This window comes from Liolophura sinensis, chromosome 8 (genome assembly GCF_032854445.1).
Source record: "Liolophura sinensis isolate JHLJ2023 chromosome 8, CUHK_Ljap_v2, whole genome shotgun sequence".
NCBI classification, from domain to species: domain Eukaryota; kingdom Metazoa; phylum Mollusca; class Polyplacophora; order Chitonida; family Chitonidae; genus Liolophura; species Liolophura sinensis.
Window position 1 is genome coordinate 31,960,639 of NC_088302.1, and position 23,865 is coordinate 31,984,503.

At 39.3% G+C, this 23,865-nt stretch overlaps 1 protein-coding gene across 1 annotated transcript in view; it reads right to left on the reverse strand.

Moving 5' to 3' along the window:
• The window catches only part of LOC135473417 (gem-associated protein 5-like), a 113,319-nt gene extending 90,627 nt beyond the window's left edge, over nt 1–22,692 (reverse strand). Inside the window, exons 1-16 of the mRNA XM_064753267.1 lie at nt 22,398–22,692; nt 18,166–18,350; nt 16,875–17,029; nt 16,070–16,313; nt 15,522–15,684; nt 14,826–14,922; nt 14,131–14,246; nt 11,703–11,788; nt 10,519–10,595; nt 10,070–10,206; nt 9,045–9,118; nt 8,292–8,485; nt 7,712–7,857; nt 6,223–6,394; nt 5,519–5,713; nt 4,219–4,338 (exon numbers count right to left, since the gene is read on the reverse strand). Of these exons, the coding sequence (XP_064609337.1) occupies nt 4,219–4,338; nt 5,519–5,713; nt 6,223–6,394; nt 7,712–7,857; nt 8,292–8,485; nt 9,045–9,118; nt 10,070–10,206; nt 10,519–10,595; nt 11,703–11,788; nt 14,131–14,246; nt 14,826–14,922; nt 15,522–15,684; nt 16,070–16,313; nt 16,875–17,029; nt 18,166–18,350; nt 22,398–22,691 (2,455 nt within the window). The 5' untranslated portion in view covers nt 22,692. The remainder of the gene's footprint in view (nt 1–4,218; nt 4,339–5,518; nt 5,714–6,222; nt 6,395–7,711; nt 7,858–8,291; nt 8,486–9,044; nt 9,119–10,069; nt 10,207–10,518; nt 10,596–11,702; nt 11,789–14,130; nt 14,247–14,825; nt 14,923–15,521; nt 15,685–16,069; nt 16,314–16,874; nt 17,030–18,165; nt 18,351–22,397) is intronic.
• Between the last annotated feature and the right edge of the window lie 1,173 nt (nt 22,693–23,865).

Here is a 23,865-nt window from a genome sequence, read left to right on the forward strand (position 1 = left end):
ACAGGTAACCTCTTGTGTTTTCGTGATAGAAATGTACCTAATATAGATCATCAATGACAAGGCGGACATTATAACAGAGATATATAAAAATAAGACGAAAGTCATCCTGGGAATACATTCAATCTAATAACAAATACAGTATTTACAAACCCATCCCACTCACATCAAAATTTATTGTGGGTTAGTAATAAACTGCTCAAAACAAATGAAAAGGTTGTTCATATATATATGTATATACATATATATATATATATATATATATATATATATATATATATATATATATATATAAATGTTTATCTGATTGTTGTTTAATGTCATTTTCAAGAATTATTCACTTATACCAAGGTGGCCAGTTTCGAGGGCGGAGGAATCCGAAATCGCAGTGATTGGGGTAAATCACCCACCTGTTTCCAGTTACAGGCATGGTTTCCCGCACCTGACACATTGATATGCACAGCGTACTGGGGGCAGACAAGTGGCCTTCAACAAATGTTAGTCTGCGCAGCCAAAGGAAGAGGAAGAATGGAGAAACCTGTCATTTCTTGTCCACTCCCTTCCTCGCCATATTACGGTATACATTCATGAAATATAACCCTATTAGGGTATTGTGAAGTGCTTTGTACATTGTAGGGTGATACTGCACCGGTCCATGTTGTGTTGGAAATCTGTACTGGACGAGTCAGAAGTCGATTTCCATCACAACATCGACGCGTAGAATACATGTACCGCAGCATAATGTAAAAAACACTCCACAATGACCTATTTATTATAAAGCTCAGGCTGTCAACTGACTCTCATATCCCTTAAAAAATGTGATTGAAGATACACATACAGATTCAGCTGGCCTGGAGGAAGTTTTTCAATCACCCTGTTCTTGTTGCACAACCCAGTCTGTATCTAGCGCTTGAATATTCCTAAATCCTTTTCCATATTCACTGTAATAGTGCTGTGCGGAATTTGGAAATCAACAGATAATGAAATTGATTCCTTTGTCAACACTTCGCCGATGTTTACAGAAATTCGGAGAGCAAACAATAAACAACGCCATGTGCCCCTAAATGCTTATAAAGTTACCTCCCTTTCCTGTCGTACAATACAAAAGCAATACAGTTCTCCAGGATCCAATATCGCTCAAAGTACAAGACAGCCCCCGTTGTAAAATGCAACTGATTTCACTGTACCATATTTATAGCTATGTAATAAGAACATAAATTTCACATCATACCACAGATACGTTTTATTAAGTTTTATATTAAGATTATCACAATTCTGTGCGCTACAAAGCGATATTATCTATGGCCATGGTATACAGTGAAAGCGGTTATCGTATTCAAGGTTACTTCCAAAAAGAGGCATCATGGGCTCTGCAAAATTTTCAAAAAGCTCAAAGAATAAAAGCAGATGAGGGATATGTATGCAGTACTTTTGATCTTTGTGGACACATGATCAATCCCTCACACCAGCACACTCCTAAAAAGATAAGACAACAATTAATATAACCTGTGTTATTCAGGATGGGGGGATGAAACAGATCTCGATGAAACAGATCTCGATGAAACAGACCTAGATGAAACAGATCTCGATGAAACAGATCTAGATGAAACGGCCACAGCTGTTTTGTTCTCATGTCCTTGGTAACTCAATAATTCAATTTTTAATCTGAAATTCTTACGCAGCTATGGGATAGGCCCTGACACGCCGGAAACAGTTCACTTGTACCCAAGCACATATGATTAACGAGGGCTCGGGTGACGTAAGCGGAAACAGCGGAAGATCTGCGTGTATAAAGATAACTGGCGTCTGATTGATCAAAACTGATAGCATGGCAGGGCCTTCCAGTTGTAACCTCAATGTATGCGATTTTGTTTACTTGAATTTAGCCCTGATTATGAAAACATCAAAAAGGCCATGTTTTTTAAACTTGAAGTGTTATTATTTATTGATGAATACAAACCTTTAGTTTGGTATTGTTTTTTTTTTTTTAAAATGAAATATACTTCTAAATCATCAACATTTTCACCAACTTTTTTCAGTTGAATTTATGCATATAATTATTTTAAAAAGATGCTAAAAAATATTTATTTGTGTTGTTAAAGATGCAGGTCTTTATTCTCTACACCCATATTCATCTCAGAATGTTTGAAAATATTAGTTGCAGAGGCAGTTGAAAAATTAGTATATATATGTTATCACCAATCCAAGTAAATTCACAGGTTTAACTGCCTCATCTGAGAATGAAATTGATCGCTTATCGAATTATGCAGAAAAAAAAACACAAGTCAACAAAGTTCAGATATTATGATGCAAAACCTATAAATTAGTCATGTATTATTAAACTGCATCTTGAAGAAGGCTTTTTAAAACGCCGCTGTTCTGAGAGGCGTGAATTTAAGCGTGTAAATTCCACAGCTAATGTTCAGTGCGAAGTGTGATAATCGCATTTCTCCTTCAAAGAAGAACAAAGGCACTTCAGACCACTTTGCATATCACAACTTAACAGCTTTCATTTCAGGCTCTTAAATATCTGCAACCTGTCATCCAGTTCTTGGAATCACAACTCCAGTATGGCCCACTGAGTACAGGCTAAAGATTATGTCAATTCTACTGAGGAGAAACACAGTTCTGATAGCATATTTTAAGATCTAGTGACAGTGATAACTCGCATAAATATTCATGCAGCCATTGGTCATCTGTAGAAAGTTTCTGGAGATGCAAGATATTGAACTGTGTTAAAGTTTCATGCAAACACATCAACATCTTACAGCAATACAAAGAGAAAAAATTAAGTCTGTAAAATTGTGATATTTGACAGTGATGCTGGTGATACTGTAGAAGTTATTAACACATAGTATATTTTAAGGTTATTGTTGTATGAGCTGTGTATCATGTGACTTACAATTTCAACTGATTCTTGTTTTATTTCACCAGGTTTAAACAGCGTCTGTTGAAATGATGTTTGTTTGATTTAGGATGTTGTCATCCTCATATCAAAAGACGACTGGCAGCCATAATCACTCACTCATACTTACACTCATTTAAACTCTTAGTACCTAATGTATACAATGACAAATTTACATCCATTGCTATCAGTAACTCACCTCACCTGATTATTAGAGCCCTACATATCTTAGAAAATTGTTTCAAACGTGGGTTTTATAAACTTGTTTTATGACCTTAAATGGCTCTAAAAATGCACTTTTCCAGGCAGATTTTTTGAACAAATACAGTAAATTTTACCTACACATACACAGTACATTGCTACCATTGTTGCATACATAAACAAAAATTCACCAACACATGCATCAAGGCTATTTCTATTTTACGCTACCTCTGGCTCCTAAAGTCTTGCATATTGTCTTTTTTTTTTAATTTTTTTTATTTTTAAACATCACAAATGCACCATCTGTATCCAAATACATTAATAATAATAACATCTTTATTTATCGAAGGTATCTCAGTCAATTTACAATGAAACTATTTTTCCTCAAGGCCTTTACAGAAAAATCAATGTGGTAAGAAACTTGTGCATCAGAGTCCAATAAAAAAAAAAATATGTCAATATATATATATATATAAAACAAGATAAAGCATTCACAATTTGTGAATTATTCCAGCAATGAAATTCAGGAGAGATATATTCAGATGTCTGCTCTTTGCATACCAAACTAACCTGTGTACCGAAACTGACATTTCTGTCTGAAGAAGAGTGCAGTATAACACACATTCCAAATTTGTAAACTATGAAATGTACACATTGGTTTAAAAGGAATATGCTATTACATCAAGTGGATCCTCACCTACAAAAGTTTAACCACAGAACGCTGCGCTACATTACACTGACTTAAGTGGGAGCAATTAAATCTTTGTTTGATGCAGATTGTTGTATAAACTAGAAGTGAAAGATATTGTAAGCCTTCACTACTATCCATTTCAAAGTTGAAAATAGAAGTAAAAAAAATTCCGCTGGCATTTTTATCCCAAATGAGATTGCATGCAACATGCAAGTAGAATAACGTGCCACTCCAGGTGCAATTATGTTACATACGATTTCTTCCACAAGGACTTCCACAAGGAAGATCTAGTATAAAGCTAGGGTCTCATTTTACATGTACTTTAACAGAAATCTTCAGAAAATAATCCTGCTGCTGTTGCAAGAATGACTGGCCATTTTCATTTCTGTGGCAGAGATCAATTATTGGCTAACGAAGCTCTTACCTTTAGATTTATCCCCCCTTGCTGAACTCTCCTCTTCATCGTCACTTTCATCAGCTGTTGCAACTTCTCCTAAGATATCTGCCACTGTTAGTTCCACTGGCCTCTGTACAGACACTCCGCCTGTCAAAATGCAGGTTAAAAAGTGTCAGTTTCTTTATTAGTAGCCTAAACCACTTCTGCTCACTCAAATTTTTGCATTTTTAAAGGATTCCTGAGGATTATTACCATGTTGCATTCTGCGAGGCAAAATAAATTTGTGTGTCTTATTCAATTCTGAACAATGTGAAAGACAAGATATCAGAGATATTTCGCCCCAAAAAAATCAATCAGCACAAATCCAATCAAATTTGTACTACCCATATTCCTCAACCATTTTGCATATCAAAGAGCAACTTTTATACCTTTTTCATTTGATTACAGGAGACAAAACTACACTGGTAGGGTTGGTCTGTTTTAGGGCTTCATAAAAAATATAATTTTATCAGTCTACACAGGCTAATGCTCTTAAAATATGATAAAATCAACACATCACAAACCTGCAAAAAGGTTGATTTTTTTGATTGGTGTTTTACGCCGTACTCAAGAATATTTCACTTATACGACGGCGGTCAGCATTATGGTGGGTGGAAACCGGGCACAGCCTGGGGGAAACCCACGACCATCCGCAGGTTGCTGTCAGACCTTCCCACTTATGGCCAGAGAGGAAGCCAGCATGAGCTGGACTTGAACTCACAACGACCGCATTGGTGAGAGGCTCCTGGGTCATTACGCTGCGCTAGTGCGCTAACCGACTGAGCCACGTAGGCCCCGAAAAAAGGTTGAAGAATTACAGTATCATTGTAATCCAAACAGACAAAATTCTTAAAAAAAATATCAGTCTTTACTGTGCATGAGTCACGGTACAAAAATCGGTAAATATTTTACAAATTGATAATGCGGCTCACTTTATAAATTTTTCAAACTTTAGAATCAAATTATCACTTTAAATTGTACGGAATGAGTCTGATATTTTAGACAATAATTTCAGCTACTCTTGGATCTAGATATCATTTGGCTTAAGCATCTTTTCTTGACAAAAGATTTTAGTTGAAATGTTTAATCCTGAACTAGCTTGGTCAATTTTCAGGTGATACATATTCAATAAGAAAAAATAGTGCCATTTTCACAAAACATCATCACCATGTTTGCCAACACTTGGTGAAAAAATGACATTTATGGCCCCCATTGGTTGGATGATCAAGACCCCTGACCAATGAAGTCATAGACTTATGAATTCTTTTAAAAAATTCTTGAAACTTACCATGACTATCAGAATCCACATCTGTGGAGTTACATTCTGCCAAGAGTTGTCTTCTCTTGACCGCAAGGAGCTCTTCAATCTCACGAGTCAACTGCACACCTTCTCCTTGAATGTCTGTATTAGAGGTATCAGGGCTTTTCTCCACCTCTATGCCTTTCTTCTTGCTTTTTGATCTTCCTTTACTTTTTCGTTTACCTAAAATACAAGCACGAAATTGAGACAGCTTGTAACTTTACTTGAGTATTGAAAATCTATTTTTTTATTCCAATTCTCCTGAAAATTTCAAGCATCAACTCATTTATAGACGGTATTTCTAGACAAAAGTTGAAATAGTTCTATGGACATGAAGATTACAAAAGGACAAGAATAAAATAATTATGGTTTTATCTGAAAAATCATTCAAGTACAAGTATTTTGACAAGATAAACAGAAAAAGAATTTGTTGCAGGGAAAATTCACCTGACACATTTTGACAATCAAATTATGAGATATTTAAAAAGGGTGCATCGTGCCATTTACAGTGGTATATATTCTCATTGACTTCTTTAATAATTGATGGATCTATCGTTTATGTAAGCATTTCCCACATAATCTTGCAACAAAGCTTTTCAAAGACGTACATTCCACATAAACTTGCATTCGAACGACCAATCTATACACATCTCACAATGCACAGTGAAGCGTTTCAATAACAAATCACTCACCAGCCGGACAAGTTTTGGTTTCCTGCTCCGATATTTTCCACACCTGCAAGGTGAAGTCGTCTGCCCCTGTCATCACCACATCCTCCTCCAGGGGGCTCCACTCCGCACAGAGCAGTTTACCGATGTGTCCTCGAAAGTTTGCCACTGGCTCTTTGTTCAGAACATTCCAAACCTGGAAAAAGATGTTTTTGTTAATGAACAATAAAGCGAATGACTTTAAAAGTTTTGGATCCAAAATGAGTAAAGAAGAGATTATAATAAAACAGGCATTAATTCATGATAGCTGCAACATTCGGCAGATAATCAATGACATGTCGCACTAACACCCCCGGATAAGTGAATAATTCATCTAAAAAGCACTTGGGGCCTTTCGGGGCTGATGTGGTTAGCGTACCAGTGCGGCACAATGACCCTGAAGCCCATAACCAATGCAGTCGCTGTTAATTCAAATCCAGGCCATGATGCCTTCCGGTCGTATGTGGGAAGGTTTTCCAGCAAACTGTAGATGGTCAGGGGTTCCCCCAGGCTCTGCCCAGTACCCTCCAAACATCATATAAGTATAAGTGAAATATTCTTGAGTATCAAATTAATAAAACAACTTAAACAGCAGTTTGTCACAGCTAATCTAAATACTACAAGAGAGAATAAAAACAGCTTTCTATCTGTGGCAAGCCAAAACCATGCCACTGGGAAGCCAAAACCTAACCAATGGCAACTCAAAAGCAAGCCACTGGAAAGCCAAAACCAAACCAATAGCAAGTCAAAAGCAAGCCAATGGAAAGCCAAAACCAAACCAATGGCAAGTCAAAAGCAAGCCAATGGAAAGCCAAAACCAAACCAATTGTACACCAAAAGCAGTCCAATGAATCTGCTGATGCACTTGTTCTTGTGTTTGTCATTTGTTGAGCCATGCAACATACACTACAGACCAAACATCAGTCCTATCTGGCTCTTTCAGTTTAATAATCATTATTCTTGCCATAGACTATTGTGTGCTGACCATTCAGGATCTGTGCTCATCTTCAAAGCATACATTACAACTACAACCCCTGTCATTTAGGAGTTAATTACCTAAAAATGCAGGCCTCTGTGGCTTAGTTGGTTAGCGCGCTAGCGCAGCATAATGACCCAGGAGTCTCTCACCAATGCAGTCACTGTGAGCTCAAGTCCAGCTCATGCTGGCTTCCTCTCCGGCTGTACGGGGGAAGGTCTGCCAGCAACCTGCGGATGGTCGTGGGTTTCCCCGGGCTCTGCCCGGTTTCCTCCCACCATCGTCGTATAAGTGAAATATTCTTGAGTACGGCGTAAAACACCCATCAAATACATAAATAAACATAGAAATGCACTCTATATCAATATCGTGCAAGAAGGTTGAAAATTGTGTCCAAAATTTGTAAATAAGCGCAAAAATGACTTGTTTCTTCCATAATCATGGCACTGTGAACATAAAGGAAGTGTTGGGTGAAACTAAATACTAAAGAAGAGTTACCTGTGCTGTTCCATCATAAGATGCTGAAACCAGCTGTCCATCAACATGTGGGCTCCATGACAACCCTGTGATACGCCCACTGTGGCCCTCCAGCTGGGCGGTGCTAGAGGTTACCGTGACAACATCACTGGATTTACCTAGTGTTTCTGAAATAGCAGACACAGATACATGTCTGAAGAATACCACTTAGTATTCAAGGTTTTTCTAAACAAAATGGTTTTATTCCACACAAATTAATTTAGAGAATTTGTATGCCACCTAAAGTTGCAAAACTTATGCATGAATCAAACTTGACAAACATGATCGTAGGTTAAAAAAAAGTGAAAAGTGCGCATAAAATTTTATCAAAAAATTTTACGCAGTTATAGCACAAATACCACAACATAACAGATGTACCAAAGGATAGAGAAAGAGAGAGAGAGAGAGAGAGAGAGAGAGAGACAAGCTAAAGTGTAGGATTGCATATATGCATCCATCGTGCACCATATTTTTTTCAAAATTTAACACAAAGTGAGGTGAAAAGTCAACATCAAAAAAATTCATTCAACAAAGTCGAAGTTATTATTGGTCATCTTTTTACCTATGATATGTGTCAGGTCCACCACGTACACCGTGTTCTCATTAGAGCCTGTAGCGACCCAGTGTCGGCACGGTGACATGGTGGGCGAGGCGGCGGTGTACAGAGGGTGCCAGCGGACGCAGTTGACGAGCTTCTGATGAAGTCTGATCACACAGATGAGTCGTAAATTTGGAGGGGTGAAGAGTTCCACAGACCTGGCAATGATGAACACGCACAGTCGTCAACGCTCAAAGCTTCAAACTTATGTCAATTCTTCACCTCGTAGAACAACAACAACAGTTTCAGAAAAACAATAAAAAAAATTTTTCTCAGAATTGAACATGCAAATTTCTGAAATATGGACTTATCTACGTATTTATTTATTTATTTGATTACTGTTTTTCGCCGTACTCAAGAATATTTCACTTATACCACATTAGCCAGCATTATGGTGGGAGGAAACTGAACTGAAATGGTCAGGTAAGGTCTGATATATTCTTGATATCAGTTAAGCCAAAACAGGTATTTTTTGTCTGTAAATTTTGTATTATATCTGTGACCACAAAAAAACATGGGAAAAATGCTCCAAAAAAAATTCCTACAGCAAGACCCTCATGTTGGACAGCTACCAGTTACTGCCACAACAACATTTAACCACATGGCAAATGTTTCTCTCATACACACCAGCAGATATTTCTTGAAAACAAATGGCAATATTAGGCCTACACCTACATAAATTTTTATTAGTTTCCTTTTTTCACAAGGTTGACTTACCCATCATCATTTCCTACTGCTACCACGGTGAAGTCTTGCTTCCACCTGATGTCACTTCTGATTGGATACTTGCTCTGTGATAGCGGACAGGAAGTTAGTAATGAGTGTTAGAGCACACCGGTAAGAACAGAAAGCAAGATATTTTACTACATGCACATCATAATTAGACATCATGACTAAGGTGTATATAAATTATAAAAACTATAAGTATCAATATCAGTAAAGACCTAAAAGTATCTACATTAAATATTAGTACAGAGGCCTCAATGGCCATTTTGGCTATAAATGAGCTTACTCATATAAAAACAACCATAAACCAAAGGGTCATAATGTTAGGCACTTCAAGGTGATGAATGCAGCAAAAGTTGATTAATTTATTTTTTTATATATTTCATTGGTGTTTTACGCCGTGCTCAAGAATATTTCACTTATATGACAGAGGCCTGCATTCCAGCGTGAAGAAATCGGGCAAAACACGACCATTGGCTGGTTGCTGCAAGACCTCACCACATACGACCTGAGAGGAAGCCAGCATGAGCTGGATTTGAACACAGTGATGGCACTGGTGAGAGGCTCCTGGGTCATTGCAGGCATGCTAGCTACCTTGGCCACACAGGCCCCAACAAAAATTGAGGTTCTCCAGTTTGATATAAGGGGTCATTGTATGAACGATATAAAAATCATCTTTATTTATTTTTTATTTTGACCTCTTAAAAACGAGTGAATGATCAAACACTCTGACTCCTGTTAATCAATATCCATTGTCTCTCTTTTTTTTTTTTTTTGGCCTGAGGAACACAACTACATAGTACTTCTGGTCAACTTCAGGCCCATTTTATCCAACATTCATCTCAATCACCTTTGATCACGATCAATCACGGCCGAGTTACACACAATAAAACCAAAGAAATTTTTAGTAGTCAGACCTAAACTGATCCACGGTCATAATAGTGTACGGCTCTAGTGAGATTTACTGATTAGAAAAATTAAGAAGTTTTCAATGAAGGTAATAAGGGAATAACAACCTTTGGACCATTTGTGGCAGAGATGACCGTGTGGAAATCCACAGCTTCCTTCTCCAGTCTCTGGGGGAGATGTTCCTTAATCAGTCCGTCCCCGACACTGTACACACACAGGGGTGTCTGGCTACTAGCACTGGGGTCTGAGGAAGTAAGGAGCATTAATTAGCCACTAATCTTATTTTGTAGCAAAATATTTGTGCAGCTTACATTGTCTGTTCTGACCAGAAAATACCTGGTAGATTGCCCACAGCAATCCTCTAAATGACAAAAACTGTAGAGGTCAAATGCATGAAAGACATCAGTCAGTTTCCCCAGGAAGGTTTCAGCTATAAACTTACGTTATATTATGAGACTTAAATACTTTAACATTCACTAATGACTGAAAAGTCTAAAATTGTGAAGGTAAACAGAATGCATGTCATCAGATAGGGGCATCAGGGGAGACAACTCACCTAGAGCAGGACAGGGTGGTCCCCAGTTTATGACATACACTGTCTTCTTGTGATATGTACTGGACAACTGTGGAGGCCTGAAACATGCATGAATTTTAATAAGCTGGCATAGAAACCTCGGAAAATGTGTGTAATGTTATTACAGATAATTTGATGTGGAAAAAAAAAAAGAAAAACACCAAAAAGCAACCATTACCATAGATGTGAAAAATGTTGGCATGAGTGGTGGAAAATTTATATCCTTTTTTTTCACACAAAATCTTGGAAAAAATAAATATTCTCTGAATTACATGAACTACCTTAAGCTTTCAGCAAATCCAAAGATACAAACAGGTACTAGCAGAAGCATGTGTGCACCTTACGGCTTACTGGTGAAGCGGTTAGATAACGGGGTGTCATTACACAGTTAGGGTCCAGTTCATTTCGTACGAATTTATCTTAAAGAGGCCACACCAGAGATTTCAGGTAAAAAATCAATCACCACAAACCTGATCCAAATGTTTGCTGTTATTTTAGCATAGCCCCATAAAATCTGACAACCTTACACAAAAACCAGCCTCCTCTTTGCTCATCTTACTGTTCAAAATCAGTAAAAGTTTCTAAATTTTATAAAGTCACATTATAACTTTTTCTACCTTAAGAATCATTTTAACATTATAATTGGTGCAGGTATGAGTCTGATATTTACTGAAACACAATAATTTGGTAAATACAGACAAGGCATTCAGAGAACACCAGTAGCTAGCCTGACTGTAGACATGTGATACATTCAAATATTGACCTCTAAACCAACAAAAAGTAGAATAATTGACACTGTCATACCCAGATATTATCCTTTAGTGATGATTATATAGTGCTGAGATATTGCCATTAAATCAACAAGAAAGACCAAAATTATTATACCATCACAACTATCACTGTTTATCATATGCGTAAGGATTGCAGAGTAGTGACTTCATATGTTATGGAGTTGTAAATCATTGTGGTGGCAAAAAGACACTGTGGGTCTTTGATATGCAAAACTCGACCCTAACATCCTCTGATCAACCTTTCAAACGACCTCTCCTTACTTCGTAAGGCGAGCTACAAATTAGACTTGTTTATCTAATATGGATTTATGGCAAAAAATGTCCACTGTAGCCTCTTAAAAATCGGCCACACAATCAGTGCCCCGATTAACTTACTTGTTAGAGAGGGTCTGGTATATGCCCACCCGTCCATCATCAGTCCCGTATGCTAACAGGCCTTCCTTACTTGGGTGCCAGCTTAACTGCAACACATTATACATGTACCTATATAGACAACTAAGATCTTTCTTTTTTTCTAAGTTTTGATTCACTGTGAAGTTACAGTAGTTACGAAGTTACACCAAGTCATCCTTTTATGAATATAACATAAATTGTCACCTTGATGATGGTATGATTGTCATGACAACAGCTATCTATTTTTGATTCTGCAACTTCCTGTTGACAAGATGAGAATATTATTTTTAGTGATCGTGACATTATTTCATGACATTGTAGTGTGAGGTTTGATGGTTATTACCTCCCAGTTAGTCAGAATTGGTTCAATATTTAATGTCATTCGCTATCGGTTAACCGATCGGTTAATGTTAGGTTGTCAATGTTGTACTTCATGAGATGTGATGAATATTTCTAAAATTTATCAATTTCAGATACTCTTGACTGTTACATTAAAGAAGTTAGAGTGGGTGGTTTAAGGTTATCAACCAACCCACTCTTTAAACATCAGGATTTTTGGACATGCTTAAATTCATTCCATTCTGACGGAAAACATTCATAAACAGCGAAACGATATCTGAACACTTTATGACACTTTAAGCATCTGCGAACATCGTGGATGTAAACAAATCACATTTGTGTGATGGTCTTCATTCTAGCATCAAGGACAGTCAAGGGGCATTGTATTTTAACTACTGAACTATTGAATTCTGACAGTTAACTATACCTTTCGTGTAAAATATTTGCACCACAGAACAGTTTTCCTGAGGTACTGAGCTAATATTTTCATCTTGTCATTTTAATGTTGTAATGACGAAACTGACAACTGTCGTAAAATTCAAGCCTCTTTACAGCACATTTTTGGAGGGAAATTCGAAACATCATCAAGAATCTGTCTTGAAATAATCTTTCGGAGAGCAGTCATACAGGAATTACTTAGAAAGATGGCTGAATAAAGAATATTTATTTTCTCAACAGAAAATACCTGCCGAGTTAAAAAAAACCTCGCTGGGATTAGCCATTGCTGTCAGAGCAGCGTTCCTGTCATACTAGACGGCACATTCAAGACGTGTCTTCGTGGACAGACCACTCAGATCTGAGTTTTTCTTTTGTCAGCGAATCAAATCTCTCTCTGTTCAGCTCAGAAGGCTATAAAAAGGGGCTGACAACATTCGGTTTGGTAGATGGTGGCCCGGAGGGGTGGCAAAGCGCAAGCAGATCCACAATTCCGCCAGGTCTAGCATGCCTAGCAGTCTCGGAACTGAGAATCCCTCGCTCACCACAGACAGATGACCACTCAGTTTGGTGTTTCATTAAGCTAGTCCTCGGGAGCATCCAGTTTTTAGGGAACGTTTTTGGGAGAATCCAGTTTTCCTTTCGAGAATTATTCCATTGTGATTGGCTTGTAGCTAGCCTGAGGACTCATTTGTATCATTTGGATAGTGGAGACCCTTCGTGTTTCGTTAAACTAGTCCTGGGGATCATACAGTTTCTGAGGAACATTGTGGGGACCATCCAGTGCTTCAGACAATGCTTCCACTGTGAATTCTCAACTGGATTGTGGCTAGCCTGAGGACTCTCAAATCATCTGGATTGAGTGATCATTCAGTTTGGAGTCTGGCAAGCTAGTGTTGGGAACAATTCAGTTTCCCAGGAATGGTTAGGGGACCAGGCAGTTTCTGCACAGTAACTTCATTGAAAATTCAATGCTGAACTGAGGCTAGCAGTTTGGACTTGCGAATAATCATTGCATCATTGTTAGGCTGGACTCAGTGTACAAGTGACAATTATCAGTTTGGGGTTGGATTCTGAACACTGGCTATGAGCACTTCACAAGGAACTAAAACACAATCGGGTTTACAGAACTGAAATTTCGTTGTCACTCACACACTGAAACTGTTGAGAGCTTTTAATGTATCATGTAAAACCAAGAATTTATAGTAATGTATACATGTTGGGCATTAGAGTTGTTTCATATTTGAATAAATTCATCGTACAAGTTTCCAGATGAAATCCTGTATGGACGTTGCTTCTTAAAAGTCTGAGTACCCAGAGGATATTATGCAAATATGGCGGTGTCTCCAGCTACCGAATGATTTTGGGTAATCAATGAGTATAATTATAGGGCTCAGATTATCGAAATCGACACGATCATCACAGGATTCAGAGAATCGTTCAGTTCTCTGGCATGTGGTTTCTGTTAGTTTGCTTGTCTATACAGATCCACGAGAGATTGTTTAGACATGGCTGTTATACAGCAGCATTTGATTACCCCAGGCTTCCCACATATATGGCAAAATCCGCTACAACGGTCTTGTAGGCTCGCCCATAAAACAAAAATTCAAAATGGTGTTGCCCAACAGAAACTTACAGCTGTGACCTTGGACTTGATGCCCTGCCAGAGAGAGGTCACCTTGTACGGGTTCATCTGATCGCTGATATTCCAAACACGAATCAGGTTGTCACCGACACCGACAGCAATTTGACCTTCATAAAAGGGAAAACCATTTATACTTCAAATATCTGCAATGCAACACATTACTAAATAGCACTTGTATTTTGCGAAAATGAAGAAGTCAGGTTTATGTATGTGAGGGGAAAATAACATGAATCCAAAGGCTGATGAGGAAACCATAACCTGACATAGATCCTAAGGAAACAAGCTGGCAATGAGCAAGACTGGATCAAGGGAGATAACTAGACAAAGGGATTACCATCTGTAGCATTTATGGCCAGTACAATTTTCCTCATTGGTAACCGGTCAGTTGTATACTATATTGATTTAATGTTTAACATATTTAGATATTTGATGGATGCTTTATATGTTGTTTATTTATTTCATTGAAATTTTATACCCTACACACCATCAGAATATTTCCCTTACACCCCGTTTGCGCATTATATGTTAATCCAGAACATATCAGGTTTGTGGTTCAAGGAAACAAAGTAGAAAGCAAGAAAAAAAAACCTGATCTAGTATCTGACAAACTTTATGACCAAGAGGCACAATAATGAAACACTTTGTCGACAGTCATAATAAAATCTAACAAATAACATGAAAATTACCGGGATCGAGAGGTGAACTCTCCACAGCATAGACAAATCCTCCTAGGGTCGGCAGACAAAACTTGGGGGTGAGCGAAGCCAGGTCCCACACAACGATCTGAAAAACGCACAAATGTAACAAACTGCAACAAAATCAATGCAATCATGTCACTGCTGTTTCACACCATATTCAAGAATATTTTGCTGAGTAATTTACGAAAGTCGGATTTATAAGTGGAAGAAAGAGGGCTTTTCCTGCCGGGGTGGGGTGGGGAGTGGATGGGGGTGAGGTGTGGGCTAGGGGTGGGACACTGCACATTACCAGGTACAGGTACATCTAACTGACGAATTTCTGGTGAGATTATTAGGATATTCCAACCTCATTAATTCTATGACAACTGAGAATTCCATTCCTAAACAGTCCTACACTGTACATTTAATTTATACTGAAACTGAAGACATAAATTCTAACCAAACAAACTTGAATATCTAACTGTTACTGTTAGATACATGTAATTAAGTGTCAAATGCCAAACTCTGTAACACACATGATAAGATAAGCAAACAAAAAATGATACCACACTCACATCAAAATCTGCCAAAATGTGGCTAAAGTTACCAGTGCAAACTTCATCATCTTCATGATTCAGCTTAATCACACTTGTACACAATCTTGCGGAATCCAGGGGAGCCCACAATACATGTTCAGGCGCTCACCTGTCTGTCCATGGAAGTAGAGACAAGCAGCCCATTCCCCTCTCCTCCGCAGCTTACGTTAAAGACGATGCGGAAATGACCAGGGATTACAGACGCCCGTGTGTTGAAAAGCTCCCACTTCGTCTTCCCGGTCTTCGTCAGGTCCCACTGTAGCAGGTCTCCACTGAGTTGTGACAATAGTAGTGGTGTGAGGCAAAAGGTTACAACTAGTACTACTGAGCAAAATGTATTTTCACTAGAACAGATTATTCTCACAGGAATACAGTGTTGCAAAAGTGTTTATGCTTAGCTGAGCACCTAAAGTTCTACGAAGTGTGTAGGTTTTTTTGGGGGGGGGGGTTCAGAAACACTTCATGTTAGACTTAAGCAAATTATACATGATTTAATCAATTTACTGAACTTCAGAAATTAAGAAAATCTTCAACGAATGATCGTGTGTACATGTAATTCACATCAAATAATACAAAAGCATCTTGGCTTGGATTACAAAAAAACTATAAAGAGCAAGAAAAAAACAGAAAAAAGAACAAAAAAAAAAAAAAACATACTTGTGAGAGCTGGAGATAAACTGTGCTCTGCTGTGTGGTGGCCAACACACAGTCACCCAGATCCTTCCCCTGCCCTGCTCGTCCCACCTCTCGCGCCGTGACCCTGTGGTTGTTGGGAGCTTGAACGTCTCCAGCACTTTCCCCTGGGCTGTGCTCCACACTGCAACTGTCCTGTTCTTACAGCCTGAGGCCAACAGGCACCCCCCGGGTACGACTCCTGACGCATCGCCTGGAGGATCGTCATCTGTACAGAGGGGAGAGAAAGAGAAAACAGAAAAATACTGTCTCTTCTTTCAAAGTATTTTCTATATTTGTTTGTTCACTTTAAGTAGTGTTGTACTTTTGTAGTGGTTGTTGCTTAAGAATTTCCCCCTTGAACATGTATCAGCAGAAGACACTTGAGTGCGGGGATAAACCACTGACCTTAGGCAAGATGCTGACAAATTTTCCCATGGTGACGTACAGATATCCACACCATATTGGTGGACATATAGACTTGAAAGAACGTTAGACTACAACCGGCAAACCAAGTTTTATCAACTACTTAATATGTCACCAAGGTTCCACAAACAGCCAGAACGCGTGAATCCACAGTGAGAATGGGTGAATCCACAGTGAGAATGGGTGAATCCACAGTGAGAACGGGTGAATCCACAGTGAGAAGGGGTGAATCCACAGTGAGAATGGGTGAGTCCACAGTGAGAACGGGTGAATCCACAGATACCTGTTACACTCAGGAATATTTTGCTTCTAGGGCAACAGTCACGTTTAAGAATGTAATGCTTGTCAAATCTGAAATACTCACCGTGAGAGTTATCCCTCTTGTTCGACGACAGAAAGTCCTCTCCAGGAAAGCTGCACCAAGCAAGGGAGTGAACTTCGTCATCATGACCTCTCAGTCGATGGATTACATGCCCTTTGTTCGCCAGTGACACCAATAAAATCAGACCATTCTTGTATCTGTGGTATAATATGTTACAAAATTCCATAATAAGCAGGTATCATAGTTGTGGCAGCTGTTTTGGTTCAAGTTGAAGTTTGCATTCAATGTTTTTGTCACATCATTTGTCAACGCGACATTCTAACTGCTACTAATGTGAAAATAGCTGCCTCACACAAGTGTTATTTCAATGACATCAGATTTGACACCAGGCATGACACCTGCCTCAGGAAAATGATACCAACATCACGGCATAACGAAAATTAAAAATAAGACAGGATTCTCATTTTGATTTTAGATTATTACCATGCTCAACAATTTGTCCCTTATATGACAGCGGCCAGTTGTTGCCGGATACATATGTAGCAAAAGTTAAGTGGGCTAGGAGTCAGTGACAACCATCGCCATCATGGCCTCAGGAAGAAGAGTAAGGGAGGGGGGGGGGGCCTATCTAATCAGACTAATACAAATGGCCCAGGATCACAAAGTGATCTTAGAGTAACGTCCAAATTTTTCAAATCACTTAAAAATTGTTATTTTTTACATAACAATAATTGCTTGTCAACGTAAATTCTCTGTAAGTTACTGAAAAACATATTTCAACTAAAACAATGGAAAAGAGCATACCAATCTTAATGAATGAAATTTTGCCTTAAGTCTAAGATAGCTTCATCCCAGGGCCAGTGCCCAGTTGTTCTCTATATAATAAAAGTGTAGTCTATTACCAGTTAAGCCCAGTATTAACTTTAGTCTGGACTACAATGTCATTGGTTTTGTATTAGCCGAGACTCATACATGTATTAAGATTTAAGTCTGGCTTAAAATTTAATACACTATTGAACAACCGGCCCGGGGATCACGCAGTGATGTTAGACTTAAATCAAAATTTCAAATGACTTTAAAAATGTTGTTTTCTTATGTTATATGCTCAACATTTTGCTTGACATTTCAAATTTTGTGTAAGTTATATGGGATGAGTCAAATTTCAGCTAAAATAACAGAAAGGAACACCAAATTTTATGATTGAAGTCATAACTTGAGTTTAAGATTGTTTCATGATCCTGAGGCCTGGGCCTAAAACCCCCGTCATCATTCGACGCGCATGTACAACAGCCATCAGTTTGTCACTCACTGAATACCTTAATCACTGACTCACCCAACAGCCAACACCTCCCTGTTCTGCGTAGAGCATGCCAACGACACAATCCCCTGCCCCGACTCCGGTGTAAGCATCATGTGTCTGTTCTCCTGGAGCCTCCAGCTGACGATGGCTCCCTTCTCATCCCCTGAGACAATTAAATCTTCATCCAAGGGGGACCATGACAGGGCAGAGACTCGAACCTGAACAGACCAGGAAGCACATTCAGTCACATGAAGCTGGTCATCGGTGTTTTATGTCTTTTCCACAACTGTAATGGGTGTGCCCAAAATACAAAGCATTGAAAGCAGCCGTTTGGAGGTTTAAAATTTTCTACCGCATTGAACATCAACAAAAAATTTTCATTTCACTGCCACTATTTGGCATGTTAATTACATCAACTCAGATGGCCCAGTTAATGACCTCTACAAATGTGCCTTGAAAATTTGGGACATGCCCAAATGAAAGCCGAATATTACAATACAGGATGTGCCCAAATGAAAGCCGAATATTACAATACAGAATGTGCCCAAATTAAAGCCGAATATTACAATACAAGATGTGCCCAAATTAATGTAATCTAAACCCCTGAATATGTTCATGCACAGAGCTCTAGACATACCGTCAAGTATCCTTATGTCAATATGAGTCAGTTTTAGGGTCAATTAGATACAAGCTGATGCGAGGCCCTAGGCTATTATGTTCATGAAATTATACATAGTTTTAGGGTCAATTAGATACAAGCTGACCTGAGGACCTAGGCTATCATGTTCATGAAATTATACATAGTTTTAGGGTCAATTAGATACAAGCTGACGTGAGGACCTAGGCTATTATGTTCATGAAATTATACATAGTTTTAGGGTCAATTAGATACGAGCTGACGTGAGGCCCTTGGCTATTATGTTCATGAAATTATATATAGTTTTAGGGTCAACTAAATATGCCCTAATTCTTTAAAACTTTTCCAACGCCTCTGGAACCAATATTCTGAAACATTCTGACAGATCTATGGAGTGTAGGGAAATAATTGGTACAGTTTTATAAAGCTTGCGTCATCAGTGACACAAAACGAATCATTTCCGTAATAACTGTATGCATAAATTCCACTGAATAAAGGGCTTTAGTGGTTGAAAGGTTGAAGATTTACACTACGTGAACATTACTCAGACCACCAGTCAATATCTAGACTAAACACAGACTGGTGACATGTTGACATATGGGTAATAAATCAGATCAAGTTGGGTCAATTATTCATATATGTCAACATGACACAGACCAACGGATAGATCCAGAAACTTTCAGGACATAGGGAGGCGGGGGGGGGGGGGGGGGGGGGGGGGGGGGGGGGGGGGGGGGGGGGGGGGGGGGGGGGGGGTGCAAGGGGGGGGGTATCCTAGTGTCTTTAAGACGCCCTTTTCTGGCCAAATTAACATGGGAAAAATAGGAGAAAATCTGAAACGAGACAGCATGATTTCCATTTCTGGCTAAATCACATATTTCAGGGTCAATTATCAGATAGACCTCTATGAAGGCAGCCATAATGATCTTTCAGAGTTTATTTTAAGGCTCAATGACCCATGTCAACATGACACAGGTCATGTTAGAATGAAGCAGTTCCACCCAGTCCTTGGAAAACTTGACTTTGATCTGTGATAACAATTTGGTTCATACAGCTATCAAGGAGCAGCAGGCTTTTGTTTTCATCAGTTTGGAGGAACTTTAATTTCTTAATCAAGCAATGCAAGACATCTTGAGGAAAGCCTACAGCAATGTGTTAGAATTGCATCGAAAACCATCCACTGTTTATCTGCAGCTGTTCAAACACATATCACTTGATTACATGCAACTGGATGGTCTTTGAAAATCCACAAGCAGGTCTACCAGTACCTATTTTTTTAGGTCATGAACTTTTTGCTCCCAGGCACTTAATTTTGACATGGAAAAACAGGTTTGCTGACAAAATTTCACAGTTGGTTGACCTCACCCATGAAGAACCCTTTTCTGCATCAAATGAAGTCAAGCATGTACTATTCTTTTTGGCTATAGTTTCTATTTTGAGACTTGCCAAACCCTGAAATCCAAGGACATTCATTCACAATGTCAGAAACTAGAGAGTTTCAGTTCAAAGCTATAGGGATGAATGTCACGCCCTTACTGTAACTGTCACACATGCAAGTTTCACGCCATAATTTTCCCAATCCTTAAGCGCATATGGCAAATGTAAAACTCCTCAAAACTGAGGCAACTGACACTGTCTACTCATTAACATTGTTTTAACACAAAATAGGATAGGAGCATGCCATTTTAGGGGCAGCACAAATCTAGAAAAAACTTGGACTGGGGTAGGCTTTCACAACTGATGTTAATCCATCTAGTCACTGGACTCAGTGTGCTATTTTAAAATTCTGACATTCATTTTAACACCGAACCCATCAACACCTCTCTCTGGTGCAGATTTCCAACTTCCATCTCCTTCCCACTTACGGCAATCTGACTAAACTCCTCTGCTCATTTATATGTAATTTTATGTTGGAATCTCTAATATTGTCCCCTTAATTTACTATCCTCACCTTTGAGGTAAGTTTGTGTATCGCCCACTGGGTGTCTATAAGCTGTTAGAGGTGTCATAAGCTGGGCAGAGGCCCTTGGCTGGTAAGGGCATACAATGGGTAATATACACAAACTTACCTCAGCAATGGCTGCCATTGCAAACCATCTATTAACACACTGATTGCTAGAACTTCGGTGCTACAAAGTGCCTTGCCGTCGACAACCATTTTACCATGCCACATGACCTACTTCTGGGTTTGAAATGAAACTGAGTTTTGGTATTGAAATCCTCAAGAAAACTATTATAATTTTTTAACGTCTGCTAGAACAACTTCACCCTTCTTCATTCAATCCAATAAGGCACAGGAAAGAACTTGTGTCTTTAGTGCAGGTAAGTTTGGGTTCAATGATTGCAGGCCTCAATGAGATCGGCTCCATCGAGCTGGGGTGCGCAGATGTGTTTGAGAGTCAGCGATGAACTCAGTGTTGGAGTGTTGGAGTGTTATGAATGTCAGAATTTTAAAACAGCACACTGATCCCATCTAGATGTATTAAAACTGATGTGCACATTGCTAGAATAACAAGTTAATCTTCTCCGAAACCAGTTGATCTGCAGCTTTGTCAGGTTCTTAAATTGTGCGCCATCCAGGGTCCGACACAATTTTTGCCAAACTTAACGTTTGGGCAATCTTAGCCTTAGATGACTACGCCACGCTTCTTTATATTTATACTGACGCTCGCGTAGTTATTGCTGGGTCCCCTGTGCCCCGGTGGGAAAAACTGTAAAATTTTGGAAAACAGTTGATTACTAACCTACCCCGCCCATCCATGTACTTCTTTACAATGCTTAGGGTTCTAGGGCACCTGACTTTTAACACCCTGGGATGTCGCTCATCCCAGAGGTAAATATCTCACTTGTCATTTATGAAATGGCCCCCACTTACAAGGCGCGCATGCGCTAACATGCAGCTGGATGCGGAACGCCTGACCCATACTGCCTTCATTTGTGGAGGTCACGCATGTCAACACAGCAGCACATGTTCTAGTTTGGTTCCCTGACTTGCGATTTGTACATCTAATGTCAAGGGGACTAAAACCAGACATCGCATGATCATATAACAACAAAAGGACATCAAAACTAGCATCAGAGGGGAGGGATAGTTTCGTATCCCAGATTTCAGGATTTTAACGGTCAACCTAATCATTGTAAAGGAGTGTCTGGGCCGGCGTGGTAGGTTAGTAATCAACTGTTTTCCAAAATTTTACAGTTTTTCCCACCGGGGCACAGGGGACGCAGCAATAACTACGCGATCGTCAGTACAAATATGAAGAAGCGTGGCGTAGTCATCTAAGGCTAAGATTGCCCCAACGTTAAGTTTGGCAAAAATTGTGTCAGACCCAGGTTGGCGCACAATTTACGAACCTGACAAAGCTGCAGATCAACCGGTTTCGGAGAAGATTAAGTTGTTATTCTAGCAATGTACACATCAGTTTAGTCCATCTACAATTCTTTCCACCGGGGCGAAGGGGACCCTGCCATGACTATGCGTAGTCATCAAGAGGTAGGGCAATGACAGGCTAACATGTAAATTACAGCACTATATACTGTATACGTGACCGTATCAGCTAGGAGCACTAACATGTAAATTACAGCACTATATACTGTATACGTGACCGTATCAGCTAGGAGCACTAACATTGTGATACTCATGTTCCTGCAGCACCGCTCTGCTGTCCACATCCCACAGCTTGACCTTGCCATCTTCATCGGCGCTACAGCAGCTTAACAGCGACGCCCTTGCGTGACACAACGTGACAGAGGTGACACGTTCTCTGTGACCACAAAATGCCCACACCTGCACGAGGTGGGAGCCGTGCAGCCGATACACGTACACGTTCTGACGAGCTCCGAACACGAATGTGTCCTTGCTGACATCGCTTACTTTGCTGCTGTACCAGTTTGGAGATGCCGGTAGAACTTTAACAGACATGGTCCTGTGACGCAGTTACAATATAACAAGATTACATTCCTCAGTTCAAAGTTTGGGCATAGCTGTGTTTCCATCGTGGCGCGCACGTTAGGAAGATAGCCATGTTAAATATTATCCTAGGATGTTTTGTTGTTTGGCTTTCCACCACATAATATCACACTCGTACCTTTCTTATTGCCTCTCATCATCATGGATAAATCCAACAGCAGATGTAGGCCTAGGCTGACCAGTACTACTCAAATAAATCCAAGAGTCGAATTTTATCATTATTGAGTTTGGAGTTTGACGTTTAGTTTTGGGGATCATTCAGTTTCTTGAGAATGATTTAGTGGTGAATCCAAGACTGAACTAGAGCCAAAATTCTACTTTTGTGACCAATCCTTAGATCATTCATGGACTCAATGTACAAATGGTTTTAGTAACAATCATCAGTTTTGGATACCTCGAGGCTCTACACTTTTGCTAATACTACGGGGCAGTGCTCTACCCGAAGATGTAAAGATATGTACATCTAAGTTTTCGATAGGATTCTAAACAGCGATTCAAGATGACTCCTTCATAGATGATTTTAGGCTAGACTAACAAAGACATTATGATTTACAGAAATGAACTTTCCATAACCTGTTAATTTAATCATGGCTCCGAAAGTAGAACTGTCGAGAACATGTTAGATATACCGCTAGTTCAGTGGAGTTACCGCGTACCGGTAAAATCTAAACTAAGATTTTTTTTTTTATTGGTGTTTTACGCCGTACTCAAGAATATTTCACTTATACGGGTGGAATATTTCACTTATACACTTATATTATGGTGGGTGGAAACCGGGCAGAGCCCGGGGGAGCCCCACGATCATCCACAGGTTGCTGCCAGACCTTCTCACGTACGGCCGGAGAGGAAGCCAGCATGAGCTGGACTTGAACTCACAGCAACCGCATTGGTGAGAGACTCCTGGGTCATTACGCTGCGCTAGAGCTTTAACCGACTGAGCCACGGAGGCCCCTCAAAACTAAGAATCTACAACAATATATATATACATATATATTAAGGTTGGGGTTTATCGGAATAAATTTATCATTCAAGTTTTTAGTTGAAATTCAGTATGGACCTAGCTTTGGAGGGCTGAAGATTACCTACGTGTACTGTCACAGCCCTATCTTCTTCCATAGGCTTCCCG